The 14,041-nt window shown below is 36.2% G+C and overlaps 1 protein-coding gene across 2 annotated transcripts in view; it reads left to right on the top strand.

Annotated features, from left to right (window-relative positions):
- Positions 1-14,041, top strand: part of efemp1 (EGF containing fibulin extracellular matrix protein 1) — an 88,671-nt gene that overhangs the window by 63,274 nt on the left and 11,356 nt on the right. For both annotated transcript variants that reach the window (XM_061941957.1, XM_061941382.1), the window contains exons 6-7: positions 3,336-3,455; positions 10,045-10,164. In XM_061941957.1, the coding sequence (XP_061797941.1) occupies positions 3,336-3,455; positions 10,045-10,164 (240 nt within the window). The remainder of the gene's footprint in view (positions 1-3,335; positions 3,456-10,044; positions 10,165-14,041) is intronic.

Here is a 14,041-nt window from a genome sequence, read left to right as displayed (position 1 = left end):
AGTGTTAAATTAAATCATGTTTTCCTCCTCAATGCCTGCCGCCATCTCTGCATCTTGGGGTTCGTCACCTACACCCTCTGACACGTTTAAGTCAGGACTTTGGGAAGGCCATTCTAAAACCTTGATTTTAGCCTGATTTAGCTATTCCTTCGCCACATTTGACGTGTGTTTGGGGTCATTGTCCTGTTGGAACACTCAACTGCACCCAAGACCCAACCTCCGGGCTGATGATCTTAGGTTGTCCTGAAGAATTTGGAGGTAATCCTCCTTTTTCATTGTCCCATTTACTCTCTGTAAAGCACCAGTTCCATTGGCAGCAAAACAGGCCCAGAGCATAATACTACCACCTCCATGCTTGACGGTAGGAGTGGTGTTCCTGGGATTAAAGGCCTCACCTTTTCTCTTCCAAACATATTGCTGGGTATTGTGGCCAAACAGCTCCATTTTTGTTCCATCTGACCACAGAACTTTCCTCCAGAAGGTCTTATCTTTGTCCATGTGATGTCAGATGAAACAAAAATGGAGCTGTTTGGCCGCAATACCCAGCAATATGTTTAGAGGAGAAAAGGTGAGGTCTTTAATCCCAGGATCACCATGTCTACCGTCAAGCATGGTGGTGGTAGTATTATGCTCTGGGCCTGTTTTGCTGTCAATGGAACTGGTGCTTTACAGAGAGTAAATGGGACAATGAAAAAGGAGGATTACCTCCAAATTCTTCAGGATTCAAATCATCAGCCCGGAGTTTGGGACTTGGGGACAGTTGGGTGTTCCAACAGGACCATGACCCCAAACACACGTCAAAAGTGGTAAAGGAATGGCTAAATCAGGCTAGAATTAAAGTTTTAGAATGGTCTTCCCAAAGTTCCGATTTAAACCCCATTGAGAACATGTGGACAATGCTGAAGAAACAAGTCCATGACATAAAACCAACAAATTTAGCTGAACTGCACCAATTTTGTCAAGAGGAGTGGTCAAAAATTCAACTAGAAGCTTGTGGATGGCTACCAAAAGCGCCTTATTGCAGTGAAACTTGCCAAGGGACATGTAAGCAAATATTAACATTGCTGTATGTATACTTTTGACCCAGCACATTTGCTCACATTTTCAGTAGATCCATAATAAATTCATAAAAGAACCAAACTTCATGAATGTTTTTTGTGACCAACAAGTATGTGCTCCAATCACTCTATCACAAAAAAATAAGAGTTGTAGAAATTATAGCAAACTCAAGACAGCCATGACATTATGTTCTTTACAAGTGTATGTCAACTTTTGACCACAACTGTATATATTTTTACCCACACTGTAAAAATAATCTGTACATTTTACAGTAAAAAAAACCCCAGCAACTCAGTCAGCAGAATTTTACTCTTTTAAAGTGTTTTTACAACATATTACTGTAAATGGAAAAACAATACCACCTTTTTTTTTTTACAGGAAAAAACTGGCTACTTAGTCGCCAAAATGTCACCGTTTTAAAGTGTTTTTACAACATATTACTGTAAATGGAAAAAGAGTACCAAAGGTTTTTTTTAACAGGAAAAAACTGGCAATTTCGTCGCCAAAATTCTACTGTAAAATCTACAATTGTTTTTACAACATATTACTGTAAATGGAAAAACAGTACCACTTTTTTTTTTACAGGAACAAACTGGCTACTTAGTTGCCAAAATGTCACAGTTTTAAAGTGTTTTTACTTTATATTACTGTAAATGGGAAAACAGTACCACTGTTTTTTCTTAACAGGAACAAACTGGCAACTTTGTCACCAGAATTTTACTGTAAAATCTTCAGTTGTTTTTACAACATCCATCCATCCATCCATCCATCCATCTTCTTCTGCTTATCCGAGGTCGGGTCGCGGGGGCAGCAGCCTAAGCAGGGAAGCCCAGACTTCCCTCTCCCCAGCCACTTCGTCCAGCTTCTCCCGGGGGATCCCGAGGCGTTCCCAGGCCAGCCGGTAGACATAGTCTTCCCAACGTGTCCTGGGTCTTCCCCGTGGCCTCCTACCGGTCGGACGTGCCCTAAACACCTCCCAAGGGAGGCGATCGGGTGGCATCCTGACCAGATGCCCGAACCACCTCATGTTTTTACAACATATTACTGTAAATGGGAAAACAGTACCACTGGTTTTTCTTAACAGGAAAAAAACTGGCAACTTCGTCGCCAGAATTTTACTGTAAAATCTTCAGTTGTTTTTACAACATATTACTGTAAATGGAAAAACAGTACCATTCTTTTTTTACAGGAAAAAACTGGCAACTTGGTCGCCAAAATTGTACTGTAAAATCTACCGTTGTTTTTACAACATATTACTGTAAATGGAAAAACAGTACAATGGGTTTTTTTAACAGGAAAAAACTGGCAACTTCATCGCCAGAATTTTACTGTAAAATCTACTGTTGTTTTTACAAAATATTACTGTAAATTGAAAAACAATACCATTGTTTGGGGTTTTTTACGGGAAAAAAACTGGCAACTTAGTCTCCAAAACGTTACTGTAAAATTTACAGTTTTTATGGAAAATGGAAAAACAGTACCGGTACCACTGTTTGTTTGTTTTTACAGGAAAAAAACTTGCAAATTAATTGCCAGAATTTTACTGTAAAATCTACCGTTGTTTTTACAACATATTACTGTAAATGAAAAAACAGTACTACTGTTTTTTGATTTTTTGTATACTGGCAACAGAACTGCCAGTTTTTTTGTTTGTTTTTTACCGTAAAACGACTAGGTACCGCTTTTCCATTTACAGTAATACACTGTAAAAACAACACTTGTAAGTTTTACGGTAAACAACAGCTCGGTTGACAGAACCTTACTGTAAAATAAAACAGGTGGAATTCTTTTCAAATTACAGTAACAGGCTGTAAAAATCACCGTAAATTTTACTGTGAAATGCATTGTCATTTTTACAGTGCACACTTTGATGGCTATCTTGCTTTGAAATCATTAGTCAAGCAGATACTTTATTTTCATAAAAACAATGTTTGGAAATTATGATAATATTATATGTGTTGCAATAATATTGGATAATCCATCCATCCATCCATCCATTTTCTACCGCTTGTGGATAATATTAAAGTTTAAAAAATACGCAATTTCATGCAGTACATATATTTTTTTTCTGCCAAAATGGAAAAAACGGATAAATATAGTAGGAAAAGATGAGGTACTTTATTGACCATATACAATGATGTGGCGGGCCTGGAGTTTGACACCTGTGGTTTACAGAAACACTGTATTAAAATATCTACTCTATAGAATATTTATCATAAGGTGTCCAGATCCTCACATGTATATGACGTTCTTGCGTGTGTTGCCTCTCTCCGCAGACGTAGACGAGTGCACGCTGTCCAACTACTGCATGCACACCTGTGTGAACACTCAGGGCTCGTACTACTGTGAGTGCAACACAGGGCACCAGTTGGCCAGCAACAACCACAGTTGTGTTGGTAAGTCACACAAAGGACACGGTCGCTCTGTGTGTGTGTGTGTTCACTTGTATCTTGAGACATCAACAAGGAAAAGTACCTTCCATATGAGGACCGGTGAACAACTTAGGACCGAAATCATGGTCCCAGTATGGAAAACCATTGCATCGAATAGAGAGCCAAATACAAGAGTCCGTGAACATTGCTCCAAAGTCAGGATTTTTTTGTTGATTTAATGTGCGTACAAAAGTAAACATTGACAAAGTCAGCAATATGTGATAAAACAAGACGGCAGCTAAAGAAGGACTTCCCTATTCATCCCGGAAAAAACCCGCCAGGTGAACAGCTGATTTTACGACTTCCGGTGCTGACGTAAGACAACCCGCGTCCCATATGTGACCATAGGATGAACAAATACACTACAGTACTAAGACTATGGTGGCCATTAACAGTTAGCTTCGACAGCTGGGTTGCCCAAAGTGCGGCAAAGGGGCCATCTGTGGTCCGTGACTCGTTTGTCATCGGCCTTAAGCACCATTACAAAAAACAAAAAATAAAGATCTTATTTGCACCCCTGGTGGTGAAATCTATCAAAATTAGGGTGGTCCCAAAAAGGAGGGATTTTTCAAACTGACTGTGTCGGTTTTAAAAGTGCTCCCCCTCTGGTCAACATATGAAATAACAAGTGTGTGTAAAAAATGTAAATGCGCCCCCTTTGGCCAAAATTAATTAAAAAAATAAATAAAAATAAAATATGTATATAGAGACATACTGTAATAACTTGAAGTAAATAATGAAGATTAGAAAACAATTACAAACCAAAAATTCAAAAAATAAATAATTAACTACCGGTAAAAGCGTACCTTTTTTATATTTGCATAGTCTGTATATATTATTAATGTTGCAAATACAAATCTTTATATATCTAGAAAGGGTGGTCATAAAGAGGTAGGCATTTTTCTCAGGTCTCAAGAAGGTAACAAATACAATAGTGTGTGTGTGTGTGTGTGTGTGTGTGTGTGTGTGTGTGTGTGTGTGTGTGTGTGTGTGTTCGTGTTCTTGTATTTCTACCCTTCTTGAGACATCAACAAGGAAAAGTACCTTCCATATGAGGACCGGTGAACAAGTTAGTACATAAATCATGGTCCCAATACAGAAAACCATTGCATCTAATAGAGAATGTCTCATTTGCACCCATGGTGGTGAAATCTATCAAAATGAGGCTGGTCCCAAAAAGGAGGGATTTTTCAAATTGACCGTGTGTCGGTTTTAAAAGTGCTCCCCCTCTGGCCAACATATGAAATAACAAGTGTGTGTAAAAATTTGAAATGCTCCCCCCTCTGGCCAACATATGTAATAACAAGTATGTGGCCCCCTTTGACCAAAATGAATAAAAAAATATCAAATAAATATGTATATAGAGACATACTGTAATAACTTGATGTAAATAATGAAGATTAAAAACCAATTACAAACAAAAAATTCCAAAAGAAATAAAATAACTAAAATCAGTCTTTTTCTCACAATGTGTCGATTTTTTTCTTATAAAATTGGGAACAGTTTATCATATTATTTTTGTTTCTGTAATTCTGCAATATTTTCTCGTAAAATTATCACTTTTTTAAGTAAAACTATTTTTTAATGCAAATTCCAATGCCTTAATTTGCCCAGGTCTGCTTTAGACACTTGAAAAAATCTCAACAATTGAAAATATGGCGAAACGATAAAAAATACATGTTCATAATAATTACTAATAATTTGTTTTTAAATGTATGTATACATTTTTTGAGCCTTTTTTAAAGGAGCAAATATCACCATAGCCTATTTTGCTAGTTACTCAATGATGTCATGCTGACCACGCCCCTGACCCCGCCCCCATGGTGACATTTGTCATGTAACATTCTGACTTTTATGACAATATTGCCAATTTTTTTGTTGTCCTTGTAAAATAGTGACATTTTTTGAGTAAAATTGTGACTTTTGTCATAATTTTGCCAAGTAAGATTCCGATTATTATTATAATATTGCCAACATTTTAAAGTGTCCTTATAAAATTGTGACTTTTGACGAGTACAATTTCGACTCTCTTCATAAAATTGCCAAAATTGTAAGCTTTTCTTGTAAAATTGCGACTGTTATTGAGTAAAATTCCAACTTTTATCATAATATTGCACAAATGTTCAGCTTTTCTTGTAAAATTTTGACTTCCGTTGAGTAAAATTACGACTTTTATTATAATACTGCCAAAATTCTAGGTTTTTCTTGTGAAATTGTGACCTTTTTCTTGTGAAATTCCAACTAATTTCTCACAACAAGCTTTTTTATATTTGCATAGTATGCATATATTATTAATGTTGTAAATACACATCTTTATATATATAGAAAGGGTGGTCCTAAAGAGGTAGGCATTTTTCTCAAGAAGGTAACAAATACAAGAGTGTGTGTGTGTGTGTGTGTGTGTGTGTGTGTGTGTGTGTGTGTGTGTGTGTGGTCGTGCTTTGAGGTTGAAAGTAGCAATCGTCTGCCTGCTCCAATACCACAAAGCAAACCACATGTAGTGTCATTCATAGCAATCATCATTGTTTATGTTACTTTTTTATCCACAAAGCTCAGACCACACATTCAGTTGTTGACCGAGTTGCATGGAGAAATACTTTTTATTTTTTATTTTTTTACTGTAATAGATGTCATAGAGGTGAAACTGAAAAAAACTGAATTTAGTGCAAAGTTTAGTTTATACCAGCAAGTAGATTTACAAGGTGACACTAAATATGACATAGGCTCAACTCAAGATATTTCAAGACTTCGTTTAATGTAATTTTATACAATAATTTTAAAGCCTTGTATTGACATTTTTTGAAAATGTGGCGTTTTCAAACACTGTATGCTATGAACATTAGAATTGTAACAAATAAAAGCTTGACATATTTCACTTTGCGTGTAATGAGTTTACATCACATTTTAGTTTCACATTTGAAGTTAAGTTGCTTTACCGAATAGACGTTTGTGCTAGGATTGTATGGTATACCGGTATTAGTTAGAGTGCCCGCCCTGCGATCGGTAGGTCGTGAGTTCAAACCCCGGCCGAGTCATACCAAAGACTATAAAAATGGGACCCATTACCTCCCTGCTTGGCACTCAGCATCAAGGGTTGGAATTGGGGGTTGAATCACCAAAAATGATTCCCGGGCGTGGCCACCGCTGCTGCTCACTGCTCCCCTCACCTCCCAGGGGGTGATCAAGGGTGATTGGTCAAATGCAGAGAATAATTTCGCCCCACCGAGTGTGTGTGTGACAATCATTGGTATTTTAACTTTAACTTATTTGTATAGTACCGTGATACTAATGAATCATATTCGGTACTATACCGCCTCTAAAAAGTACCGACCCCCGCCCCTTCTCCTTCCACGTCTGTCCCTGACACCCGCATTTCAGGCTGGCCACTTTGAAACACTCTGTGGAAACGTTCCCCACTCACAGTGAAGTGAATTATATTTATATAGCGCTTTTCTCTAGTGACCCAAAGCGCTTTTACATAGTGAAACCCAAAATCTAAGTTACATTGAAACCAGTGTGGGTGACACTGGGAGAAAGGTGGGTAAAGTGTCTTGCCCAAGGACACAACGACAGCGACTAGGATGGCGGAAGCGGGGATTCGAACCTGGAACCCTCAAGTTGCTGGCACGGCCACTCTACCAACCGAGCTACACTGCCCCAGTTCTTGGTCTCTCGTCTGAGCTGCTGTGACTTAGATTACCATAGTAACTAATTAGATTACCATAGTAACTAATTAGATTACCATAGTAACTAGTATATCGTGCAAAACCATTGAAATACTTTGTATAGTTCAAAACTTAAGGTCATTGGAAAACATCACTGCACATCATAATGGCAGCTACACTTTCCATCTTAAAGATCTAAAAAAATGATTTGGGAATGTCTGTCGGGCCAGATTGAAAAAGCTTAACGGGCCGCATGTGGCCCCCGGGCCTTAATTTTCCCAGGTCTGCTTTTTTGTTAGACAAAATCTCAACAATTGAAAATATGGCAAAACGATAAAAAATACATGTTCATAATAATTACTAATAATTTGTTTTTAAATGTATGTATACATTTTTTGAGCCTTTTTTAAAGGAGCAAATATCACCGTAGCCTATTTTGCTAATTACTCAATGATGTCATGCTGACCACGCCCCTGACCCCGCCCCCACCGCCACAGGTTGCTTGGCCGTCTAGGGGAAACCCTGACATCATTAAAAAGTCAAGCTTGCAGACCTGTAAACCAGTGTTTTTCAACCACTGTGCCGCGGCACACTAGTGTGCCGTGAGATACAGTCTGGTGTGCCGTGGGAGATTATGCAGTTTCACCTATTTGGGTTAAAAATATTTTTTGCAAACCAGTAATTATAATCCGCAAATAATGTGCCGTTGTTGAGTGTCGGTGCTGTCTGGAGCTCGGCAGAGTAACCGTGTAATACTCTTCCATATCAGTAGGTGGCAGCAGGTAGCTAATTGCTTTGTAGATGTCGGGAACACGTCGTGTGAGACGACAATGGTTTGTCGTGATCACAATATGCAGACGACAGCGGGAGGCAGTGTGCAGGTAAAAAAGGTGTCTAATGCTTAAACCAAAAATAAACAAAAGGTGAGTGCCCCTAAGAAAAGGCATTGAAGCTTAGGGAAGGCTGTGCAGAACAAAACTAAAACTGAACTGGTTACAAGGTAAACAAAAACAGAATGCTGGACGACAGCAAAGACTTGCTGTGGAGCAAAGACGGTGTGACATGACAATCAACAATGTCCCCACCAAGAAGGATAAAAACAACTGAAATATTCTTGATTGCTAAAACAAAGTAGATGTGGGAAAATATCGCTCAAAGGAAGACATGAAACCATACTTGCCAACCCTCCCGGATTTTCCGGGAGACTCCCGAAATTCAGCGCCTCTCCCGAAAACCTCCCGGGACAAATTATCTCCCGAAAATCTCCCGAAATTCAGGCGGACTCAGGTCCATGCGGACCGGAGTCCGCTTTCCCACAATATAAACGGTGTGCCTGCCCAATGACGTTATAACTGTAGAATGATGGAGGGCGAGTTCTTGGTTTCTTATGTGGGTTTATTCTTAGGCAGTTTCATTAACGTCCTCCCAGCGCGGTAACAACACACAACAGTCACGTTTTGGTCTACCGTAAAGCAGTTCGTCTGCCGTAAACAGCAATGTTGTGACACTCTTAAACAGGACAATACTGCCATCTAGTGCATTTGATGAAAACACTTTTGTGCGTGCCACACAGCAATGCATCATCAGAAAGGGTGTTCAGCATGGTTCGAAAAATAGTGACAGAGAATAGAACAAGGATGGACAATTCAACCCTTAACTCAACAAGTATATGTGTAAATAAATGAACACTGAAATTCAAATATTTATTTTATATATATATATATATATATATATATATATATATATATATATATATATATATATATATATATATACAATAAAAGAAATATATATTTATAGCTAGAATTCACTGAAAGTCAAGTATTTCTTATATATATATATATATATATATATATATATATATATATATATATATATATATATATATATATATATATATATATATATTGTATATATATATAAGACCTCCCGAAATCGGAGGTCTCAAGGTTGGCAAGTATGCATGAAACTGCTACTGCTACAGGAAAATACCAACAAAACAAGAAAAGTCGCCAAAATAGGAGCGCAAGACAAGAACTAAAACACTACACACAGGAAAGAGCTATAGTGATGCATGGTTAGTAGAGATAAATGCTTTAAAATGTAATATCGGAAATTATCGGTATCGGGTTTTTTTTTATTATCGGTATCGGTTTTTTATTTTATTATTTTATTTTTTATTTTTATTAAATCAACATAAAAAACACAAGATACACTTACAATTAGTGCACCAACCCAAAAAACCTCCCTCCCCCATTTACACTCATTCACACAAAAGGGTTGTTTCTTTCTGTTATTAATATTCTGGTTCCTACATTATATATCAATATATATCAATACAGTCTGCAAGGGATACAGTCCGTAAGCACACATGATTGGTCCACTAATAGTACTAACCTTTAACACTTAATTTTTACTCATTTTCATTAATTATTAGTTTCTATTTAACTGTTTTTATATTGTTTTACTTTCTTTTTTATTCAAGAAAATGTTTTTGATTTATTTATCTTATTTTATTTTATTAATATTTTAAAAAAAGGACCTTATCTTCACCATACCTGGTTGTCCAAATTAGGCATAATAATGTGTTAATTCCACGACTGTATATATCAGTATCGGTTGATATCAGTATCGGTAATTAAAGAGTTGGACAATATCGGATATCGGCAAAAAGCCATAATCGGACATCCCTAATGGTTAGTTATGGTTTAAAGTCATATCCAACAATTGCGACAACGACTTTTTATTGTCAACTGAGTTTAATTTTTTTAATGATTTCTTCTGGTGGTGAGCCTCCGGATTTTTTCAATGAAAAAAATGTGCCTTGGCTCAAAAAAGGTTGAAAAACACTGATGTAAACAAACCCTCCATCTGTGGCTGCTTCGCAGATGTCAACGAGTGCGACACGCAGAATCCATGTCAGCACCAATGCTACAACCTGATTGGCTCCTTCATGTGCCAGTGCGACCCGGGGCACGAGCGGGCCCCCGACAGGGTCTCCTGCCAAGGTGAGCACGCACGTGCATCATTACTAGGGTTGGAAATTTACCATGGGAAGTTAAGCTCGGGAAGTTTGGAAATATTGACCATTTTTTGGATTATTCAAAGTTGGACACCGTCCATGGGAATTAATGGGAATATATGGGAATTAATGGGAATATATGGGAATTAATGGGGAATTACAATAATTATATATTATTAGGCACTTGTCTATATGCTGCTGCATCTTTGTGGCACTTTTGACGTAGCTCTTTGCACAGTATTTGCAAAATTACACAGCCTTTCCTTTCCGCCTACATTGTTTGGGGTGAAATGTCTCCACACATCAGATGGTGTTCGTGGCACTATTCTGTTTGTATTTATTTATTCTTGCAAAACACTAATGCAATGCCACAAACAGATATAAATAGTCAGCTAAACAACTGGAGTAGTCTTTAAAAATATTTTACACATTGCAAAAAGTCAGTGTTAAAAGTTAAATGATTGTCACACACACACTTGGTGTGGGGAGCAGTGAGCAGCAGCGGTGGCCGCGCCCGGGAATCATTTTTGGTGATTTAACCCCCAATTCCAACCCTTGATGCTGAGTGCCAAGCAGGGAGGTAACAGATCCCATTTTTATAGTCTTTGGTATGACTCGGCCGGGGTTTGAACTCACAACCTACCGATCTCAGGGCGGACACTCTAACCACTAGGCCACTGAGTAGGTTCATAAACAAGAAAAAAAAATACAACAATTAGGGGTATTTTATTTGAACTAAGGAACATTTTCTGCCAATAGAACAAGAAAATGTGGCTTGTCAAGACTTTCCAAAACAAGTAAAATTAACTAACCTCAATGAACCCAAAAATACCTTAAAATAAGTATATTCTCACTAATAACAAGTGCACTTTTCTTGGTAGAAAAAAACCTTTTGCTCAATATGTTGAAAAATATTCTTAAATTAAGTAAATGCTAGTGCCATTATCTTGACATAATGATATGCGCTCGGCATCATGATTATTTTTTTTCATGCTTGAAGTAAGAAATTATTACTTTAAAAAAGTAGTTTTATACTTGTGAGTGTTGATGACACAGCTTTGCAATAGTCGATATTGTAGTTTCAAGCATGTTTTACTCAATATAGGTCATAAAATTTCAGCAACAAGCTGTAATATCTTACTGAGATCATTTAGGACCAAAACCCTTAAAACAAGTAAAACACTCTAACATAAAATCTGCTTCGTGAGAAGAATTATCTTATCAGACAGAAAATAAGCAAATATCACCCTTATTTGAGATATTTAATCTTACTTAGATTTCAGTTTTTGCAGTGCATATAATCTGTCATAATTAGCCACTAACCACTAGGCCACTGAGTAGGTTCATAAACAAGAAAAAGAAAAAAAGAATTAGGGGTATTTTATTTGAACTAAGGAACATTTTCTGCCAATAGAACAAGAAAAATTGGCTTGTCAAGACTTTCCAAAACAAGTAAAATTAACTAACAAGTAAAATTAACTAACCTCAATGAACCCAAAAATACCTTTAAAATAAGTATATTCTCACTAATAACAAGTGCACTTTTCTTGGTAGAAAAAAACCTTTTGCTCAATATGTTGAAAAATATTCTTAAATTAAGTAAATGCTAGTGCCATTATCTTGACATAATGATATGCGCTCGGCATCATGATTTTTTTTCATGCTTGAAGTAAGAAATTATTACTTTAAAAAAGTAGTTTTATACTTGTGAGTGTTGATAACACAGCTTTGCAACAGTTGATATTCTAGTTTCAAGCATGTTTTACTCAATATAGGTCATAAAGTCTCAGCAACAAGCTGTAATATCTTACTGAGATCATTTAGGACCAAAACCCTTAAAACAAGTAAAACACTCTAACATAAAATCTGCTTAGTGAGAAGAATTATCTTATCAGACAGAAAATAAGCAAATATCACCCTTATTTGAGATATTTAATCTTACTTAGATTTCAGTTTTTGCAGTGCATATAATCTGTCATAATTAGCCACTAACCACTAGGCCACTGAGTAGGTTCATAAACAAGAAAAAAAAAAATTAGGGGTATTTTATTTGAACTAAGGAAAATTTTCTGCCAATAGAACAAGAAAAATTGGCTTGTCAAGACTTTCCAAAACAAGTAAAATTAACTAACAAGTAAAATTAACTAACCTCAATGAACCCAAAAATACCTTAAAATAAGTATATTCTCACTAATAACAAGTGCACTTTTCTTGGTAGAAAAAACCTTTTGCTCAATATGTTGAAAAATATGTTGAAAAATATTCTTAAATGAAGTAAATGCTAGTGCCATTATCTTGACATAATGATATGCGCTCGGCATCATGATTATTTTTGTTCATGCTTGAAGTAAGAAATTATTACTTAAAAAAATAGTTGTATACTTGTGAGTGTTAATGACACAGCTTTGCAACAGTTGATATTCTAGTTTCAAGCATGTTTTACTCAATATAGGTCATCAAATCTCAGCAACAAACTGTAATATCTTACTGAGATCATTTAGGACCAAAACCCTTAAAACAAGTAAAACACTCTAACATAAAATCTGCTTAGTGAGAAGAATTATCTTATCAGACAGAAAATAAGCAAATATCACCCTTAATTGAGATATTAAATCTTACTTAGATATCAGTTTTTGCAGTGCATATAATCTGTCATAATTAGGGTTGCAAAGGGGTGGAAAATTTCCAAGAAACTTTCCGGAAATTTACCATGGGAAGTTAAGCTCGGGAAGTTTGGAAATTTTGACCATTTTTTTTGATTATTCAAAGTTGGACACCGTCCATCTTATTCTGTTGAATAAGATGAGAAGCTTGTAAAACACTAATGCAATGCCACACACAGATATAAATAGTCAACTAGTAGTCTTTAAAAATATTTAACTGATGGACAAATGAATATAAATAGGATAGATGAATAAATGAACATTCAATCAGCATGATAAATCAAACTATAACCTACATTCTTGTATGACAGCAGAATGGCTACACTGCAAAAACTGAACTCTAAGTAAGATTAAATATCTCAAATAAGGGTTACATATTTGCTTATTTTCTGTCTGATAAAAAAATTCTTCTCACTAAGCAGATTTTATGTTAGAGTGTTTTACTTGTTTTAAGGGTTTTGGTCCTAAATGATCTCAGTAAGATATTGCTGAGATTTGATGACCTATATTGAGTAAAACATGCTTGAAACTAGAATATCAACTGATGCAAAGCTGTGTCATCAACACTCACAAGTATAAAACTACTTTTTTAAAGTAATCATTTCTTATTTCAAGCATGAAAAAAATAATAATGACGTTGACACAATTGTGTCTCATAATTAAAACAGATGACAGTCAAATGGACTTTGCTGTTTTATTTTCAATGAAACAATAGAAAATACGTACTCATATAGTAGTGAGAATATACTTAATTTAAGGTGTTTTTGGGTTCATTGAGGTTAGCTCATTTTACTTCTTTTGGAAAGTCTTGACAAGGCAAATCTTCTTGTTCTATTGGCAGATAATTTTGCTTAGTTCAAATAAAATACCCCTAATTTTTGTAATTTTTTTTTTCTTGTTTTTGAACTCTGACTTTTTGCAGTGTAGCAGAGCAGAAGGCAAGGGAAACTATACGTTTTGATTTAGTATTTGCTATACGGATCACAAAAAAGGTAAATTCGGATCGCTAACGTTGTTGGCATAAATGAATGGGATTTAACGTAGAGAAAATTAGCATCACGGCTATATTTACCCCAGTAATATCATCAAAACTTACCTGACTGGAGGAAGTCCTTGGGCTCAAATACTAGTGTGGCCTAAATAGCCCTGCTGTAGTGTTTAGCAATTATCTGTGCATGTGATGGAGGAATGCACAGTGCA

Source organism: Nerophis lumbriciformis, linkage group LG02, assembly GCF_033978685.3.
Source record: "Nerophis lumbriciformis linkage group LG02, RoL_Nlum_v2.1, whole genome shotgun sequence".
Classification (NCBI taxonomy): domain Eukaryota; kingdom Metazoa; phylum Chordata; class Actinopteri; order Syngnathiformes; family Syngnathidae; genus Nerophis; species Nerophis lumbriciformis.
The sequence above is the reverse complement of the archived record's forward strand: the minus strand, read 5'-3'. Positions and strand labels throughout refer to the sequence as shown.